The sequence below is a fragment of the Parasteatoda tepidariorum genome, chromosome 2 (genome assembly GCF_043381705.1).
Source record: "Parasteatoda tepidariorum isolate YZ-2023 chromosome 2, CAS_Ptep_4.0, whole genome shotgun sequence".
Taxonomy (NCBI): domain Eukaryota; kingdom Metazoa; phylum Arthropoda; class Arachnida; order Araneae; family Theridiidae; genus Parasteatoda; species Parasteatoda tepidariorum.
Window position 1 is genome coordinate 45902025 of NC_092205.1, and position 19008 is coordinate 45921032.

The 19008-nt window shown below is 30.3% G+C and overlaps 1 protein-coding gene across 3 annotated transcripts in view; it reads left to right on the top strand.

Moving 5' to 3' along the window:
- LOC107453699 (hephaestin-like protein) overlaps positions 1–19008 on the top strand; it is a 96100-nt gene that overhangs the window by 622 nt on the left and 76470 nt on the right. The window contains exon 1 of one of the 3 annotated variants that reach the window (XM_043038977.2): positions 18059–18590. The exons of the other annotated variants lie outside the window; for them this stretch is intronic. Within the exon in view, the coding sequence (XP_042894911.1) occupies positions 18316–18590 (275 nt within the window). The 5' untranslated portion in view covers positions 18059–18315. Of the gene's footprint in view, positions 1–18058; positions 18591–19008 lie in introns of those variants that run through there. 3 annotated transcript variants of the gene reach the window in all.

Below are 19008 nucleotides of genomic sequence, written 5' to 3' on the forward strand. Positions count from 1 at the left end.
TATATATATAGCATAAATAATTTAAGAGTAAAAAGAAATCCTGAGAAATTTAAAAAAAAGAAATTTAACAGAAAATCCTGAGTCTGCAGCGATTAATTGAGATAATTTAGGTGTGCCCTTCCGAAGATTCTATTTTATAATACATTATTGACCACTTATTCGATTGTTATTGTTGCCAATGCTATCTAAGACTAAGTTCATTGATCTAGAATGAAATCACGTAGGAAAAACAGCTACTAACCTTCATAAGTTCAGTAAACATTATTTACGCGGACATATAATTTTCTTTAGAAATTGCGATTGAAAACAACTTGACAACGTATTTCAAATATATATTACATTTTAGTACGAGTCTGAAGTTTATAATTTCAAAAAATAAATCAAATACATTCACCGTAAGAATTTTTTTTTAAATAACAGACAAAGAGAAACTAATGCAGTCTGTTATATGAAATTAAACATAAAAATAACAAAGAACAGTAAAACGATGCTTAGTATAGATTATGGGAATAATTGAAGTTGACTTCCAATAAACATAAAAACAATGCAAATAAAGTGAAATATAAATTTGAAAATGACTATTTGTTTTATAGTAAGCTATGAAAAAGAGTTTAGAATAATTATGAAGAATAAATAAAAAAGGAAGAAAGAAATATTAAATAAATCTAAATCTACACTAAAATGAAAACCTAAATCTTTCAAGTTTAGATTACATTTTACTATTTTCTGGGTGCATTAGACCTTTAATGTGAAAATTTTTAGAAGGACATTGCGGTTGCATTCCTAACTAATAGACATTACCAATATGATAGACTTTGTCGAAACATTATTTCAAATGAAATGTAATATTAGACTTATGCTTTTCAGTGAGCACAACAAATAAAGAAGAAAAGAGCAAAAATGCTAATTATTTAATTGATTATGCTGTTTATTATCATATAAAAAAGAGACAAATTTTTAATCAGCGCACTACCAGTTTGAAGTTCAAAAAGGAATTAGAAAAACAAATTAAAAATCCTTTTCAGTTTTTAATACAAAAATTACAAAAATGGGTTTTTTAATAATAAAGATCAAATTAATAAGGGGTCAGGTGTATTAAAAATTAAAATAATGATTATTTAAAAATAATAATTATTTTTCGTCATGCGTGAATAAATGATAGTCAGTAAATTTTAATTCTTTCTACTACACAAATTAAATAGAAATTTAATTTTTAAAAAGCACATACATATAAAACAGTAATGTTAATACTTCCATAAAGTCAATTAAGATAAATATTATTTTTAGATTTTAACATAAAAAAATAGGTATTTAAATAAAGGGTTAGGTGTATTGAACAATGAAATAATCATTTTTTTCAAAAAAAATCATTTGTCGTCATGCATGAAAAAATTTAATATAAATTTTATTTCCTTTAAAATTTCTTTATCATTCTTTAACGAAAACAGAGATCTTTAATTTTTAAAAGAAACATTAATATGAAATAACAATGTCAATATTTCTGTAAAGTCATTTGTCATAGAATTAGGCAATTTTTTTAGAAATCGATCTTTATCTACTAATTGTTTGAATTTAACTCAAATGAACGCAGAATCATGTAAATAAGTTCAGTTACGCTGCATTTTTATATTTTCTTTTTGCTATTTTAAGCTCTTTCGTACCAGTTTCAAAGTGACTATGAAGTTATGAAAAACAAATTGCCTTTATGACTTTTTTGACGTCATGTTTAAAACTTCAGAACTTCAACCAACCATTAAAATCCTAGCACTCTGCTATTGATAAAATAGTTACATTTAAATATATTTTTTTAAATATTTTCTCTTTGATAAAAGTATTACAGTTTTAATTTAAACTGTGGGCACCTGCATTTTGATCTACAGCACACACATTAGGGATTCTTTCTGTAAATTAGATTGTTATTTTGGTTTTTATACTTTGTTCATTTGTGCCAAAACTGTACAAATACATGTAAATTTAAGTTATTGCTTTAGAAATAAGTTGTAGAAGAGAAATATTTCATTAAAAAACTCAATGACATATAGAAAAGAAATGTTTTTGTTCATATGTGCCAACTGAAGAAGTACATAGAAATTAAAGTTATTGTCTTAGAAACACGATGTAGAAGAGAAATACTTCATTAGAAAACTCAATTACATAAAGAAAAGTATTATTTTTGTTCATATATGCCAACTGTAAACACTTGAAAATTAAAGTTATTGCTTTAGGAACATGATGTAGAAGAGAAATATTTCATTAAATAACTCAATTACGTAAAGATAAAGAATTATTTTTGTTCATATGTGCGAACTGTAGAAGCACGTGAAAATTCAAGCTATTGTTTTGAAAGCACTGAACAAGTGAGGGATATTTTATTAAAAAGCTAAAACAATTACACAAACGAAAGAAATATATTTATCGAAATGTGTGAACATTTCTATTCTACAAAGTGGGTATCTTTTCTTAAGAAATTGAAATTAAATTCTGTCATTTATATGCTATTTTTATTGGATCTCATGCAAATATTTTGTTATTTTATTTTATACCTAGCGTTGAACAGCCGATTCAATTATGAGTTTGCGATAGCCAATAATTTTGAGCCAAACAAAAAAGACAGGGGAACTTCTGGATCAGATATTGATGCAAACTATCCTTCTTTCAGGACTTGCTTTAATTGTACTAAAACGCAGTAGCCTTACATGGAGAGGAAAGCTACGAAAACCTCCCATGGTTAGTCTGTTAGCAAGGGGATTCTAACCCAGGATCTACCACTGAGGATATTTTACATCAGCACTGTGGTCGCTGCAAGGTTCGAATCAACCAGCCATCCCTGGGATTCAAACCCGAGGCACCTCATTGGAGAAAACTCTATCCCCTGAGCTACCATGGCTCAAAATGAAGAGTTCTAAGAAATTTAAATTTTAGTCGGGTGCAAAATTTGTCACAATTAGGTATTCTTATCAGCCAATCCATATCAACTCCGCTGGGAGTCAAACCTGGATCATCTCATTGGGAGGTGAACGCTCTTCCTCTTGACTCACGTGATTCCTCTTGACCGCGGTTACGTGCAAATAATTGGAATTATTATTTTAACCTACATCAAAAAAGAAATATTTAGAAAAATAATTAGAAAAACATTTAAAAAAATTCCTTGTGCTTAAAAAATGCTCAAGATTTAAAAAGGAACAAATTAGATATATTTTATTTCAGTATAGTGAAATAGACAAGATACTTGGAAGAACAGTTATAAAAAAAAATAGATGCGTAAAAATAAAGAAATAAAGGTAATATCTGTATTTAATGACAAAATAAAGATATAATGGATATTTGTTTTGAAAAAATAATGGATACTAAGATAATAATGGATAAAAATACATATGAAGATATAAATATTTTTAATATTCAATTATTAATGTGTGCTGCTTATGGGAGAAAATGTGGATTATCGAAGTAATTTTTTAAACATGCAATAAAGAAAAGAATACTTTTATGAAAAAGATGAGAAGAATACAAAATGCCACGAAATTAGCATTATGTATTTCGTTTGCTATATTCAGGCATTATGGTAATCATTTGACATATCACGTGCACGTCATGCATGTGTCTAAAGCAAAATGTCTACTTAATGCAAAATAAAGGGCTGAATATAAAATTGTCGATTTGTTTCAATACAATTATTAACGATATTTTCGGAAAAATAAAGAAATGTAATTTTTTTCCTTTAAAAAGTAATATATTGCTCTACTTTTATATAATAAGGGTTTAGCATGAATGTTTCATTTTATGGTTATAAATATCAAATAATAATACTTCAGTAATCATTAATAATCGTTTTTAGTGGTGAAAATGAGCTCTCTCATTGATGGAATCTTTCTATCAATGAAATAATCTTTCAGCAAATACGTGATTTTTTTTTTAACGATTTCCTTAATGATTTTGCAGTATGATTAGACTGTTTCATTTTTGCGTTTTCAAATGATACCATAAATCATAAAAAGTTTTTTTGCTTACGTAGCACCACTAAACTGTGTGGGATGAAATAAATTTGATGGGCAAAATAATATTTAAAAGAAAGTATATGAATCATTACAAATTTTAAAATATAGATATTTCTTTTAAAATATAACACAATTAAAATATAATTTAAAATATAATGACGACTTTTCTTATGAATATAATTAAAATAATTTTTATCTATTGAGATTTGGTTATTACAAGATCTTAATAGATAAAAATGATTGTGCCACCCATAAATCTGGCTTAAATCATATTAACGAAATGTTTTTTGACAATTTTGTTACTTAATCACATGCGGCACATATATGACAAAATAAGGGAATCATCCCACATTTTGTTTCAAAACTTAATATATAATTGCAAATAAATCAGGCATTTAAAATGATAAAAAATTAAATCTATAAATTATTTTCTACCAATTGCAATTAACCGTAAGCAAAAATAAATTATACAATATCACCCGTGAATTTTCTTTTTTATTAATTAAAAGTGATATCTGAAGGTGCTACATTTTTAAATTTGCAATCACTTTGATAAATTAACATATAAATAAAAAGGTTTGTGAAATTTTTTGAAGAATATAGCCAGAAGTATCGAAAAATTGAGGTTAAATAGCCTTCGAAGATCGACTCACCTTTATCAGTGAATGAAGGTAGCTTATCAATTGCCTGGTCAAAAAAAAAAAGAAGAAAAAAACATAAGTTACATGTGGATGGATTTAATGAATAAAATATTGATTTCTTTAGGCTTTTACGAAACATTGTGAAATCAATATTTGTTTCTCCATGCTTTTGAACGTGGAGAATTTCAAATAAATTTCATATCGATGTATAAGGAACTCACACACAAAAAAAAATATTTGAAGAAAAAAAAATGATTCAAATTCATGAGGCATGCTGAGTTAGGGCGTTAACAGTAATGTGTGTGAAGAAGGGCAAGTGCTAGAACGATACATTGTTACTATTTCAAGGTCCCAAATATTTATATCAAGGATTTTAATGTCATTTTCCAAAGATTACAAAAGCAGCAATTAAAAAAAAATGCTGTAAGAAAACCTTACCTTTTACGAAGTAGTGCCACAATTGAAGGCAACGATAGATCACATTTTATTTTTGTTAAGATAATTGGGAAATCCAAATCGTGGACGTCATTTTTCAATGTGTCAGAGTTATTAAAAATTCCAGATTGCGAACGTCATTTTGTAATGCGTCAGTCTAATAGGTGAAGTTACCAGGTTTTTGATTCAATTATATTTTTTAGGCTTATTACAATGAACTAGCTTGAGCCGTAGCGGTTCAGGGGGAAGGGCGCTTGCCTTCAAATGTACCCGGCTCGCACCGACCATAGTACTAACGTAAAATATCCTCAGAGGTCATGAGTTAGGGTCTTCTTGCCGTCAGTTTCCTCTCCATGTAATTCATATGCGGGTTAGTTCTATCAAAATGTCCTCCACGAAGCCAAATTTCTCCCAATTCCTGCTACAGTAGTCCTCTTGTCTTCTGGATTGGGTTCAAAATTCCAAGGCTACGGGATTAGACATTGATAGTCGTAAACTCAAAAATTGGATGGGCTCTTCGACGATGAAATGAAATAAAATAAAAATGAACCAGCTTATCATGAGGATAATAAGAGAATGTACTCCTTACTGCTTAACCCCTTCCTTATCGCTCCCGTGATATTGACGGGCTGGAGGGTTCAGTAGTAACGTAGAATAAAACTAATTCATTTCTTTTGCCCGGAAAACATTTTATTTCTCGTTTTATACACCTGATGGCAGTACCAGGATATTTTTAAAATTATTGTAGATAGTTAGTTTATTTTAAACTAGTTGCAGCACTAATCAAATACGTAATACAAATACAAAAGCCAAAAAAACAGGCACTTTTACGACAGTTTTCTTGAAAATTAACCGATCGTTAATGGGTTAATAAATAAGTCTGATTTATTTCAATCTATTGCTAATAAAAGCCTAAAATATTCACGCTGAGTGAGCAACTTTTTGCCTGTATTTTAATAAGCCCAAGGATATATGGGCTGGATGAGCTATTTTACTTATAGCTAATTGGAAAAGTCACCACTATTTTTAGTCATCCTGGAAATTTTCATTCTTGTTACAATGAGACTGGCCTGTGTAGGGGACAGGGAACTGTCCTTGCATCAGAAAGGTTTTGGGTTCGAATCCCGGGCAAGATATGGATGTTCTTTCCTTTACTGTACTATCTGTCCTTAGTGTGGGAGCGACGTTGGCCCACCTAATATGGTGCCCCTGTAAGAGAGGTCAACAAAATCGCCCTGTAGATGCCTGAATTGACGGATGTTAACACAGGCGGTCATTTGGAAAAAAAAGAGACTACTTACCTTTAGGCCAATTAGAGAATACATCATTTTTTTTCTCAATTAATTTAAATATCTATTCATTACTTATAGATATTCAGGTTGATAAGACACTTTTTTGCGCGTTTTATTTTTTTAATTAGACTGCAGTTAAATGAGCTGATTGCATTGAGAATATTTTTGTATTTATCAGCTTTTATTGACTTTTCCAATTAGCCTGGTGTTTTGAAAAATGACAACAATATTTGCAAAAATTGCCGGATTTTCTAATCAACCTACGACTTATTAAATTCAAAATTAAGTGATTAAAGAGTGAATTTTATAAAACTTGTATTAGAAGTGAAAATGCTTGAAATTCCTAATTGTGAGTATCATAACATATTTATTGGGGATGGATAGACAAAATCGAGTTGATCGGTGAATCCAGAACTTTTGGTACTTTTTACTGAAATACTGCTACTATTTATTTGAAATCCCAAGAAACTAGTTGTTGACAGACACCATGCTACTTTGAAATGAAAGAGAAAGAATAATAGAGTATTTACTCAATTTTTTTATTGTTTGCCTACTCCAGGCTATTGGCCAATTTGATTGGCGAAAATATGATTTTTACTCTGCTACTTTAATTTTATAGTTTATATTTGGTTTCGAAGGATTATTTCAGGTAAGTTTAACAACTGATCAGACCAATTTTAAACTACTGTTTCAAATTGTTAAAACAGGTTCTACTTCATGCTCAAAATATGTTAAACCTTCCTTTCTGTAAAATGGCACTGTCGGAAGAATTCGTGACTTTTACATTCAGACATAAACGATTTTATCCGACTGGGTAAATTTTATTCAATTTTTTTTAAATGAAGAAAAAAGACCAAGAATCGTTTAATTAAAGAATCAAGTTAAAGCAACTGAATGTTTATTTAAGGAAATACAAGTCTGTCTAACTGCTGACAAAAATATTTTGTAGCAGACGTAGATATTTAAAATACTGGATACAAGTAACACCATTTATACTCACTTGATTTGATCATTATTAGTTTCTGGAAGGGTTAAAATGCTTATTTTCTAAAAAAGCAGACCAGTAAGTATCGGTTTTTTTTAATTATTCTTTAATCGCATATTAAAAAAAGTAATTAGATTATCAAGAAACTTTGATTCGACTATATTGTTGAAATTTTTAAAGTATTTTGAAATAAAATATTTTTCAAATTTCCAAGCAGACAATGCTCATGATGTACTATGTGCTATGATGGCAAATGAATATTAATGAACAGCGACCATTTACCGTAATAATTACAATAAAATAAACAGTGATTTTATGGTAATTATTACTGTAGAAATTACATGGTATTTACGGTTTTTTGTTCCGTACATGTTCCGATAAAAATAGATTTCACAGTAAAAAGTACCGGCCCCCTAAATGCTGGTACACTTTACAGTTATTTGATCAGGTATTTTTACACGGTACTTCCCGATTAATCAAATGTTGCAAATTAGTCTTAAATTACTTTTTGAAAAACATCGTCAATTTATCCAGAGCGCGTAATGAAATCCCATCTTCAAATGAATTGTACAAAAGTGAAACGGAATATTAACATTAGTTTTATGATATGAAAGATTGAAAAAAGATTGCAACAACCACTTACTTTTTATATAATTATGATTATGATTAAATAATAATTTATTTTTCGAGCTTCAGATTAATTATTTATTTAAGAACGTATTTGAAATGAAACTGAAAAAACAAATATTTAAGGGGAAAAAAACATAAAACCAATAATGTTAAAAAGGGAGACTATTTTTTATTAACCTAAAAAAATCTGGGTGATAAGCCAACAAAGGTTTCTGCCTTCAAAAATTTAAAATTATCCATCTTAAAATATTCATTTGTTTGTTCGAAATTCGAGTTTTTTTCATGAATGTTTTCAGACAAATCGTTTAATGGGTGAAGAAAGAGGAAAAATTGAAGTGCTTTTACAAACAGTGGCTTGAATGAAAAAAAAAGAAAGAAAGAAATTCTGATAGAATTCAAATGTCTAAGACCGTTTTGCATAATTTTCTGTCACTTTAATAGGTTACAGGAAAAAAAATGTAGACTGCTGTCAATGATAACTTGTCGCTGTCAACGTAGGCATAATTAAAGCAGTAACAGAATGAAAATATTAAAAAATCACTGTTTCAAAATTTCGGCACCAATTAAACCATCACTGCAATTTCTAATTTCACTTCGAGTAGTATGCAATATTGTAAAAATTTTTAATTATCTAACAGTTTTCAAATTCAAAAAGGGAAGGTTGGTGAAACAATATATTGTAGAATACATAAAATTTGCTCTATATAATGCTGCAAGGCCACATTTGCTGCGTAAATTTAAAAAAAATTAATCTAGAAGTTTTAGATGAACCAAGATATTATTCTATCATAATTTTAAATAAGGAACTTCATAACTATCCAAGCGAGTATAAAGAGGTGACTCGGTAACAGTATGGGCCTGCTCAATGAAATAGTTATGACTGCTTATCGTTTCAAATGATAAAACCAATCAATGTATTACTGATGGGTAGCGGGTACTCAGGTTACACAGCGTCCACTACCCGACGAGGTGGCCCAGATTCGAATCCCAGTGGTGGTTGGTTGATACGAATTCTACTCCCGGCTCGCACCGATCACAATGCTGACGTAAAATATCTTCAGTGGTACACGTATCATGGGTTAGAGTCTCTTTGCAGCAGGGCTAACCGAGGGAGGTTTTCGTGATTTTCCTCTCCTTGTATGGCAATTGCGGGTTAGTTATATCAAAAAAGTCCTCCACAAAGGCTAGTTTGTATCAACGCTTGAATCAGGAGTTTCCTCGTCTTCAGAGTTGGGTTCAAAACTACAAGGTTACTGAACATGGATAGTCTGAAACTCAGAATTGTGTTGATTGTTAAACACCAGATATGAAATAAAATGGATTAATAAGATACTAAGATATAATTGCCTATTATTACTAAAATATAATTACCAATAACTCCACTCCGTTGAAAAATTTACTGATAGACCAAAATCTGATATTATTGAGGGATAATGTTTCAGTTCATAAATTTCTATCCTCAACTAATTGGTTCTTAAAATACAATATTAAGAAATTGAAGTATCTCTCCATACGCCCTAATTAAAACCGTATGAAAATACTCTACTCTAATGAAAAGAAGGCATACTCTAATGAAAAGAAATACAAGATAATTTATGAGGTAAAATCGGCAATCAATGAATTTTTGAGTATCTTCTTTTTTCCATTTGTAAAACTCTTGCATTTTTTTTCTTAAATCGTCTTTTAGATGTTATTCGGATATAAACGAAATGACACATTCTTAAAACTTTGAATAAAAATCATTTTTGGAATATTTTTAATTAATATCCACTTCTGCTCTCAAACTGTTTGGGAAGTATTTATCAATATTTAAAAAATCTTATATTAATAAGATAAAAAATTAATATTTTGTATTAATGATATTAATGATATTTTGTATATGGTCCATTTATTTTGTTGCACACTGTACCAAAATGAAACAAAATTTAGGTGAAGGCAAAAAGAGTTAGTGGAGATTTTTCGTTTAATTTGTTCCTAAGCATTCGAAGGATGAGAATTCTTCGTAATATATGATCAACGTATATTCTCCAAAATCTCTAAATTATTTTACAGTTTATATTTAGGATTAGTAACACGTAAGGATGTATAAAAAAGAACTAAATTAAGATATAACAGGATAAAACACTACGAATAATTGAAAATGAACATTATGCTTCACATTCTTGAACCAAATTAGGATGTAACAGGATTAAGTACTAAGAGGCATTGAATCTGAACATTATCTTTAATGTTCCAGAATTATATTAGAATGTAATGGAATAAAGTACTAAGAGTAATTTTAAATGCACATCATTCTTCACATTCCCGAACTAAATTAATGTGTAACAGGATAAAGAACTAAAAATAATTGAATCTAATCATTATGCTTCGCATTTCAGAACTAAATTAGGATGTAACAGGATAAATTTCTAAGAATCATTGAATCTGAACATCATTTTTCTCATTCTAACAGTTATACTATGAAATTTATTTTTAAAAAACCTAAAAGATCATTGATAACTACTGAATGAAGTTAGAATGAAGTTAAATATGATTTTTTTCCAAATAAACTTTTCTTTTTAACTATTGTTAAAACTTTCATTTTTCTTAAAACGTAATTTTAACGTAATATTATATTTCAAAAATATTATATTATCGCTGAACCAAAATGGTTTCTATTTTATAACAGACATAAACATCATATTACATCACATGAAAAGTGATGCTTGTTCCTCTTTGTAAAAAATATTTTCCAGTCGTAGGTGAATTTTAAAATATTTTTAGCTTAGTAAATTTGGTTTTAAAGTATTAGAACCATAACCACCAGAACCATATTAAATATACTAAGTTTGATATAATAATCAAGTTTAATGCGCTTGATGCAATATTACCCATTGAAACTATTTGAGAATCGGAGACAAATGTCCATTATTCTGTTTTTAGTGTTATCGTTAAATTCGTAATCAATTTATTAAGAAAACTTTTGCAAAAAGCGGAGCTGTTGGCATCTTTGTCTGAATATCATAACATTAACATAAATATTTCTTTAAATACACTTTTACTTAACTATTTATGAAACTTAAATTTTTCTTAACATTTAATGTTATAACAAACTTTCAAGATTTTAGTAACATAAACATTATACCACTGCCTTGTTTACAATATGTATATCTCAACCGAATTCCCAATCCTTTTTAAAATTTACTAATAGATACAAAAAACTTTTTCGCATAATACTCAGTTTTCCAATTCATTCTCTACTCTTCGGTCAAAGCTAAAACAACTTAAGATATAAGACATCTCATTTAATTTCTTTTTATAAAGAAAGAAAGAAGCACAACTGATAAACAAGTCAGTGTTAGTTATTTACTAACTATATGTATTTCCGCTTTCTAAATTTAAATCCTTTATCTGAAACGGAACCTAAAATTTGAGTCATTATTGATTTATACACGATGCTAATAGCTGTTATCAACAACGAGTTGTAGTACGTGAAATATACCGATAGGGTAATAAATTACCGGAAAACTGCAGAAAGACAATACTTTAAAAACAATGGTCGACAACAACTGATTTGGATAATTCACAAAAGAACTGGGTGCGGCAATGAAAAGTGAAACGAGAATTTTAAAGTTTTCTTAAACAAAGAGATCGATAAGTGCGATATCTCTTGATAATTAAGGCTTTTTCTAATATTTGTATCTTCTTGATCAGTCTTCGAAAATGATTGCAACCGGTTTCAAGATGTGATAGCGAAAATGAGAGGCGTGTGTCTTTTTCGATTTGGTTGAACTTTCAGAACAATTGATGTGAAAAATAGAATACATGATTTAGAAAAATACACAAAATAGATCAAGACTAGGAAATTAACTTAATTGGTCATGAAATATGAACACAAGTAGCTAGTTTTGAAATATTGAAAAATGGACATGGTATAGTTTGGATCTCAGTAATAATTAGACGTTGCAGGGCACGTTTAGAAAGTTTTTAACTCCATGACTATGGCAAGGTAAAGCCATTAGTGTCCACGCTGTTAGAAGTTTAGAAGTGTGTTGCATGGTAAGAATTTTCATACTGAAATTAGGGTAAAATAACCGGCAGCAGTTTGTTTATCCGATTAACCTTAAAATTTATGGTAAGGTACATTACTTTTACCGTTTTGAAACCGTCCACAATTAGCACAGTTAAGAAACTGAGAATACATAACTAAACAGTTTTGTAACCAATTACAACTGGCACAGTTTCTAAACCATAAAAATAAAACCTTAAACGGACTTTGGAGTTCTGTGTGTGCTGCGCCCTTTATGCATCAATAATAATTATTGTGATATCTGCCCTGCAAATATAAATATTGTGATATCTACGATGGGATTACAACCCCTGTTTAGTCGATCATGACATTGATCGATTAGTCCTCTCAATTACAGTATGTACCCAGAAGCTCGGAACAAAATTGCTTCATAAGGTGGGCCTAGTTAGCACGATGAAATTCTGATTGTTAAACCATATCAGGTAAAAAACAATCAATAAACTTTTTTTTTCTCATATTTAAAAGTTTGAATATCATCTTTTGTGGTTATTTGATTGCTTTGGTTGAAGATGGTAAGATAACAATTAAATAAAACCATTAATTAAAACCATCTGCAAAGAGAAATAACAGTGTAAACCATAATATATTTAAAATTTACAGCAACCTTAACGAAATTGAACAACATTGTTGTGCAATTGACACCGTCTTAAACTTGGACAAACCATCCCATGCATTGTTTAACTTAAATGAAGAAGTGTTTAACATAACACGTTATAAAGATTGCAGCAAATGTCAAAACAAAGGAAAGTTAAGTAACTTAGAAAATCGGAAGCAAGAAAACCCTAAATAAATAATATCTTTTTTTTGTTTTAGTTGAATTTATGCATGTAATTATGCATGTTTTATTTTCCATAAAAAATAAAATGTGATTTTTTCGCTAAAAAAATTATTATAAAAAAAGACTTATATAAAAAGACGCATAAATAAACGAACTAACATGCAACAAAATAAGCGTTTGCATAAATAATAAAATTGTTGCAGTCACTCCAACCTTTCTCTCAAATGAGTGATAAACCGCTTCTTTCACAGAAGAAAATTGAGCGCAAAGAAACTTTTACACTACCTTCTTTACACAAAAAACAAAACTGTCAAATAACCGTAAATGAGATGGTATTCAAAGTGTTAACTATGAAAAAACGGTTTATTAACGTTCTCCTAATACGGAAACAACCAGAATTTTATCGCACTGCTACGGTTACCTAATAAAGCTACTCAGTTCCTTGCTGATGGATACATATTATAGCCGAGAGGACTATTCCGTCAAATGGATACATATTACAGCAGAGAGGACTACTCCGTCAGATGGATACATATTATAGTGGAGAGGACTAATCCGTCAGATGGATACATATTATAGCCGAGAGGACTAATCCGTCAATCTCGTGAGCGGCAGAACGGTGCTTCGAGTCGCAGTTTTGACACAACAATATTTCCTCCATTAACACATAAAGAGTTTCCAGTGTCTAGCAAGTCCCAATTTGTGACCCTGGGCTAATAGATTACGATTCTCTCATTCACGCATAAATGATAGTCTAGCAGCTCCATAAAGCTGCTAAACTATCTCCCATGTCCAGTTAAAATTCGTTTTAACGATTTCTATACAATGCTAGTTGTAACTGCTTAAAAAAACAGTACAGCTTTGTATTCATGTTTTTTAAATCATACTTGTTGAAAACAGCTTCAAAACCGTAAAGCGAAGAAATAGTCTTTACCGTAAACTTTACGGTGAATTGGATGATCAGACTGCTACCGGCTATTTGAACGTTAATTTTAGAATGAAAATTCCAACCGTGTTACTTATGTCTGCCGCTCTTTTGTTCTTCTAGCTGATTTTTAAGAATATCGGATAACTGCAGTATAATTTCTTACCCAATTTTCAGCATAAATTGTCACAAACAGTCTTATCTAGAATTGCACAAGTATATTAAGTTTCATTGGGGATGTGAAAAGATGTAGGCTCTGCATTACTGTCAGTCACCAATGGGACATTCAATTTTTGAATGTCTTACTGGTATGTGTCAGTTTTTTCAGGAGAGCAAACGAAAGTTTGGGCCTCTTAATATTATTTGTTTTCACTTATTTTTAATAGAATTTTTTTTGCATACAATTGGCAAGTTCGTTTATGCAAAAATAATCCAACTTACAAAGTAATTTTTAGCAATAATTAGTTGCATTTTATTATTATTTTTTTTAATAATAGTCGAAGAACTTTGAAGTGTTATGTATGCAATTTTATACATGATCTTAAAGTAGTAATTGTAAATGATCGAATATAAACTTTTATTTGTAATTTATAACCGCCGTATAGCAACCGATCCAAATGACTACTAATGTTCAACTCCATTGCCTTGTAATTTTGAACCCAATCCAAAAGATAAGGGAACTACTGAATGATGTATTGGGAAAAATGCACTTTCGTAGAGGACTTTTTAATGGAAATATCCCCCATTAGAGTTACTTGGGGAGGAAAACCTTCTACGGTTAGCCTGATGGTAGGAGAACTCTAACCCATGATCCGTCTACCACTGAGGATATTTTGAGTCAGCACTGTGGTCACTGTGAAATTCGAATCGATCAGCCATCGCTGGGATTCGAACCAGGGACACCTCGTTGGAGAGAATTCTACCTCTTGAGCACCCACGGCTCAAAATGAAGAGTTCTCAAGAATTGGAATTTTAGATGTACGGTTACTTAATTTTTTCTTAAAAATACGACGATTGTTGTACGCGCTTCCACCTGTTCGCCTTTTATAGATATACCTAAGGCGGACATTTAAGAGGTTGACCAGTAATCAGTTCTTTCTCTGTACGTCAGACATAGTATCTCATCAGCCTACTTTGAGAAGTATTTACGTCATTACGTTATTCAACTTACTCGAAGTAATACGTTGCTTCATTTTTTTTAATACTTAAATTCGAACAGCTTTATCTTGTTACAAACGTAATATTTTATAGTTCTTAAAATAAATTTTAAAATCAGTTATTACGAAAAAATATATATTAAGATGTTTAAATTTTTTGCGTGTATTGAATGCTAATGTTAGGGAATGATTTTCATTTAGAAGCATATGCATATTACTTATGTCAAATTTTCGTCATATATTAAGATAAAGATATTCTTATCATTATTTGCGTCTTTCGGCATTTATACATTTAAATAACTCTGCATCATGCTCGCTAACTCCAGAATTGCTTACGCAATTTTTTCTTGATCAATTCGGAAATCTCAGTGGAGTACGGATTACCGAAAAAGCGGTGAAATATCAAGGAGTTGGTTGATTTCTTATTTCTTGCAAAAAAAACTTGCAAAGTGGAAGTTCTTAATTGAAAATCCTTACGAATATTGGTTAAGAAAAGTTGAATTTCTTATTTATAGAGACTAAAATCATAAATCTTGAAACATTTTTGCTGTTAAGATTAGGTAACCTAGTTTTAATTTTTACCTTTTTATAATAAATCATACAAAGTGCTACTAATTTTGATTTCAATCAGGGAAATGTGCAAAAGCGACTAAAAAGTAAAACTTTATTTCAGCTGATTCTACAGAATATTTTAAATAAAAGAATATTTAATGAAGAATTTATTTTAACGGTAGAAAAAATTGCTTAAATTACTTTTCTCTGTCTCCATGAAGGACTGGGTCGAACAGAAGGAATGAAATGAAATTAGAATGAAAATTTTAAAGAAAGAAATGAAATGAACATTTTAGAAATCTCACTTAATACTAATAGAAATTACTGGGGAAAATGGGTAAATAACAATTAATTTAATTGTTATTTTACCATACTCAGACAAAACAGTCAAATAACCATAAATAAAATGGTGATCAAACTATTAACCGTGAGAAAACCGTTTATTTACTTCCTTCACCTAATATAGTTAAGCAACCAGAATTTTATTGCGCCAATTACTCTCACCTAATGAAGCGACTTAATTCCTTGCAGCTGGTTCATTTACATAGTTCAGCCGAGAAGGCTAATCTGCCACGATCGGGAGCTCGGGAACCATCGTTGAAACCGCAGTATTTCCTTGATTCATGAAGAGTTTCTAGTGTCATAGACTCCCAAATTAGTGATCCTAGTCTATTATAATACGATACTTTCTCTCACACATAGATGGTAGCATCGTAAATCTTCTCCTTCTCATTGGCACGACAGTCCAGGATGGGCCTTGGCCTTCTCAACAAGCCTATGCCGAGACATTCTTCCCTTAGCCAAGGTTTTCCAATTTATTATTTTTAAAACTTGTCGGTCCTTTTCAAAGCAGTCTAAAAATCTCAGGTTTAGTCGTCCTCTTTTTCTTGTACTTGTTGGCCTGGCACTGAAATTTTTTTTGGTTGTCCTGCTATCCTCCATTCTTATAATGTAACCTGCCCATTTAATCCTTTGAATTTTGATAAGTGATCCCATGAATTTTGATCGTAAATATGCTTAACGGAAAAAAGTCTAGTATTTCCCAACTTTTGCAATAGATATGTAACACAACCGGATAAATTTATTTGGCCAAATTTCACTGTAGATTTGATAAAATTGTACTCAACCACAGCCTAATTCCAATGCTCATTACCTAACGAAAAGATCAGCTCCAATGTCCTGTTAAATTTCTTTATTACGGTTTTGAAAGCATGCTAATTGTAAATGGTTAAAAAACTGTTTATATTTTTGTATCCAAACTAGTTGTAAACGGTTTCAAAACCGTAAAGGTAAAAATGTTCTTTGTCGTAAACTTCACGGTTAACTGGATTGACAGACTGTTGTCCGTTATTTTACAATAAATTTTTAATGAAAAAATTCTAACAATGTATTAATTTAGGTTATATGGTTTCCGTTAACTAGTCCAACAAATTCCATTTTTTAGTATAGTAGACAATATAGCAATGCTATTTTCCAAGAAAAAGTGAAAAAAATACAAATTTTTGTTCACCTTTCGGGAATATACAAAGGAAATTTATCGGAATGGTTCGAAACTTTAAAGATTTTAAACTAATTTTAATTTTTTTTTTAAAATAAAGGCCAGGATTCTTTCTATTCCTGAGAAAAAGTATAAGTAGTTGTGAAATATTATTTCTCAAAACTGTAAAAAAAAAATATATATATATATACATATATATATAATTTTTTTTTAATTTGCACATTTTTTAAATCAATAATTTTTTTCAGTATTTTTGTATAAATTAATAAAAATTAATTAAAAATTATATTTTGCATAGGGTTATCTTTGGATAAACACATTTTACAATTGTGTGCAAAAAATTCTCCATTTGATTCGAGATAAGGCGATATACGCAAAATGTAAAATTAGAATTAAAAAGGTCCAAATATGTTATAACCGTCGCCGAACAGCAGACACGATTTTGAGTTTACTACTACCATTCCTCAACTCCATAGCCTTGTAGTTTTGAACCGAATCCAGAAGACAAATTTACCTTCGAGAAGGACTTTTTGTTAGAACTAACCCGCTTTCCGTTACATGGAGAGGAAAACCATGTAAACCTCCTACGGTTAGCCACACGGCAATGGGACTCATTATTCACCGACCACTGAGGATATTTTTCATCAGCACTGTGGTCGGTGTGAACCAGTTTCGGAGATCTAAACATTCGGCCGCTCTCCAGACCTAACTATTAGTCCATACCTTACTAAGCTAACTTTCTTAAGATTTCAACAACTCTCCATTTTTTTTTTTTTTTTTTTTGGATCAAGAATCTAAACCCATGTGTTTATTCACCGTTATGCTAAAGAATTTATTAAATTTCGATTACATTTTCCCTGTTACGCAATTAAAATAAATAAGTAAATAACACTCGGTTATTTCGTTAAAAGAAAAGACAAAAAACGAATTTCGTTGAAAACGAAGGTGGCCGACCGTCCTTTAAGAATGACCTATTAAAAAAATAAGAACAAAACAGAATGGGAAGGAAAGCAGTTACGTCAGCGGTGAAAGACTGTTGCCAATTGGAGGAAATAAATTTTTTCCCTGAGAGGTTCTATATGGTTCGTCGGATCCCTGAAAGAGACACAAAGGAAAACTCTTTAAATCAGGGGGTGGGTCGAATTAACAGTTACTAACAGTAAAACTTTCCACCGCCTTTTATTGGATGAATATTAACTAAGAGTAATTTACTCGCAATATCTTTTTCCAAGAAGTGGTGAACGTTCTTTACTAGTCGATACCTTTGAATGGATCACTACACTTTCGATTTCACTCCGTTATTCGATTTTCGTTTTTAGAGCACTTTGCCAACTTAGTGCTGACATAACTGGACAAATATGAGGTGCTTTTCGTGGTGCTATATCAGCGTGTTTTTGCTCGTATTATGGGCAGTGGACGAGTGCTTAGGACAATTTTTCGGTGACCCGGGATGGGGGGCACCGCCAATTAGAAAGAAACATCGTGCGAAACCAGGATTCAAGCAAAATTATGACTCTAATATTGAAAAATATCTACGGAAAGCTAAGACTGTTAGACATTATTATGTTGCTGCTATTGAAGTTGATTGGGATTATGCTCCTGGAGGAAATTTACTCGGTGAAAGGGCAGAAGAGTAAGTTCATCATTTTAATACATTTAAAAAAATTATTTGCAAAGTTTTCGTTCGTAAATTCTGATTGGTGTACGTTTTACTAATGGATGATATAATGTTGCAGTTTCATACACAAATGTTTATCGTGCATTTATTAAACATATTTAATCAGTTTCCTCTTAAGTTTTAAAATCAAAAATACATGAAGTCAATTTTTTTTTAAATTGTTGAAACAAAAAATTGACTTTTGGTTGACATAAAATAACAAGTATTGAAAATTATATAAAATAATTCACCATTTTAATACATTTAAAAAAAAAATTTGTAGAGTTTTCGTTCGTAAATTCTGATTGGTGTACGCTTTACTAAAGGATGATATAATGTTGCAGTTTCATACACAAATGTTTACCCTGCATTTACTAAGCATATTTAATCAGTT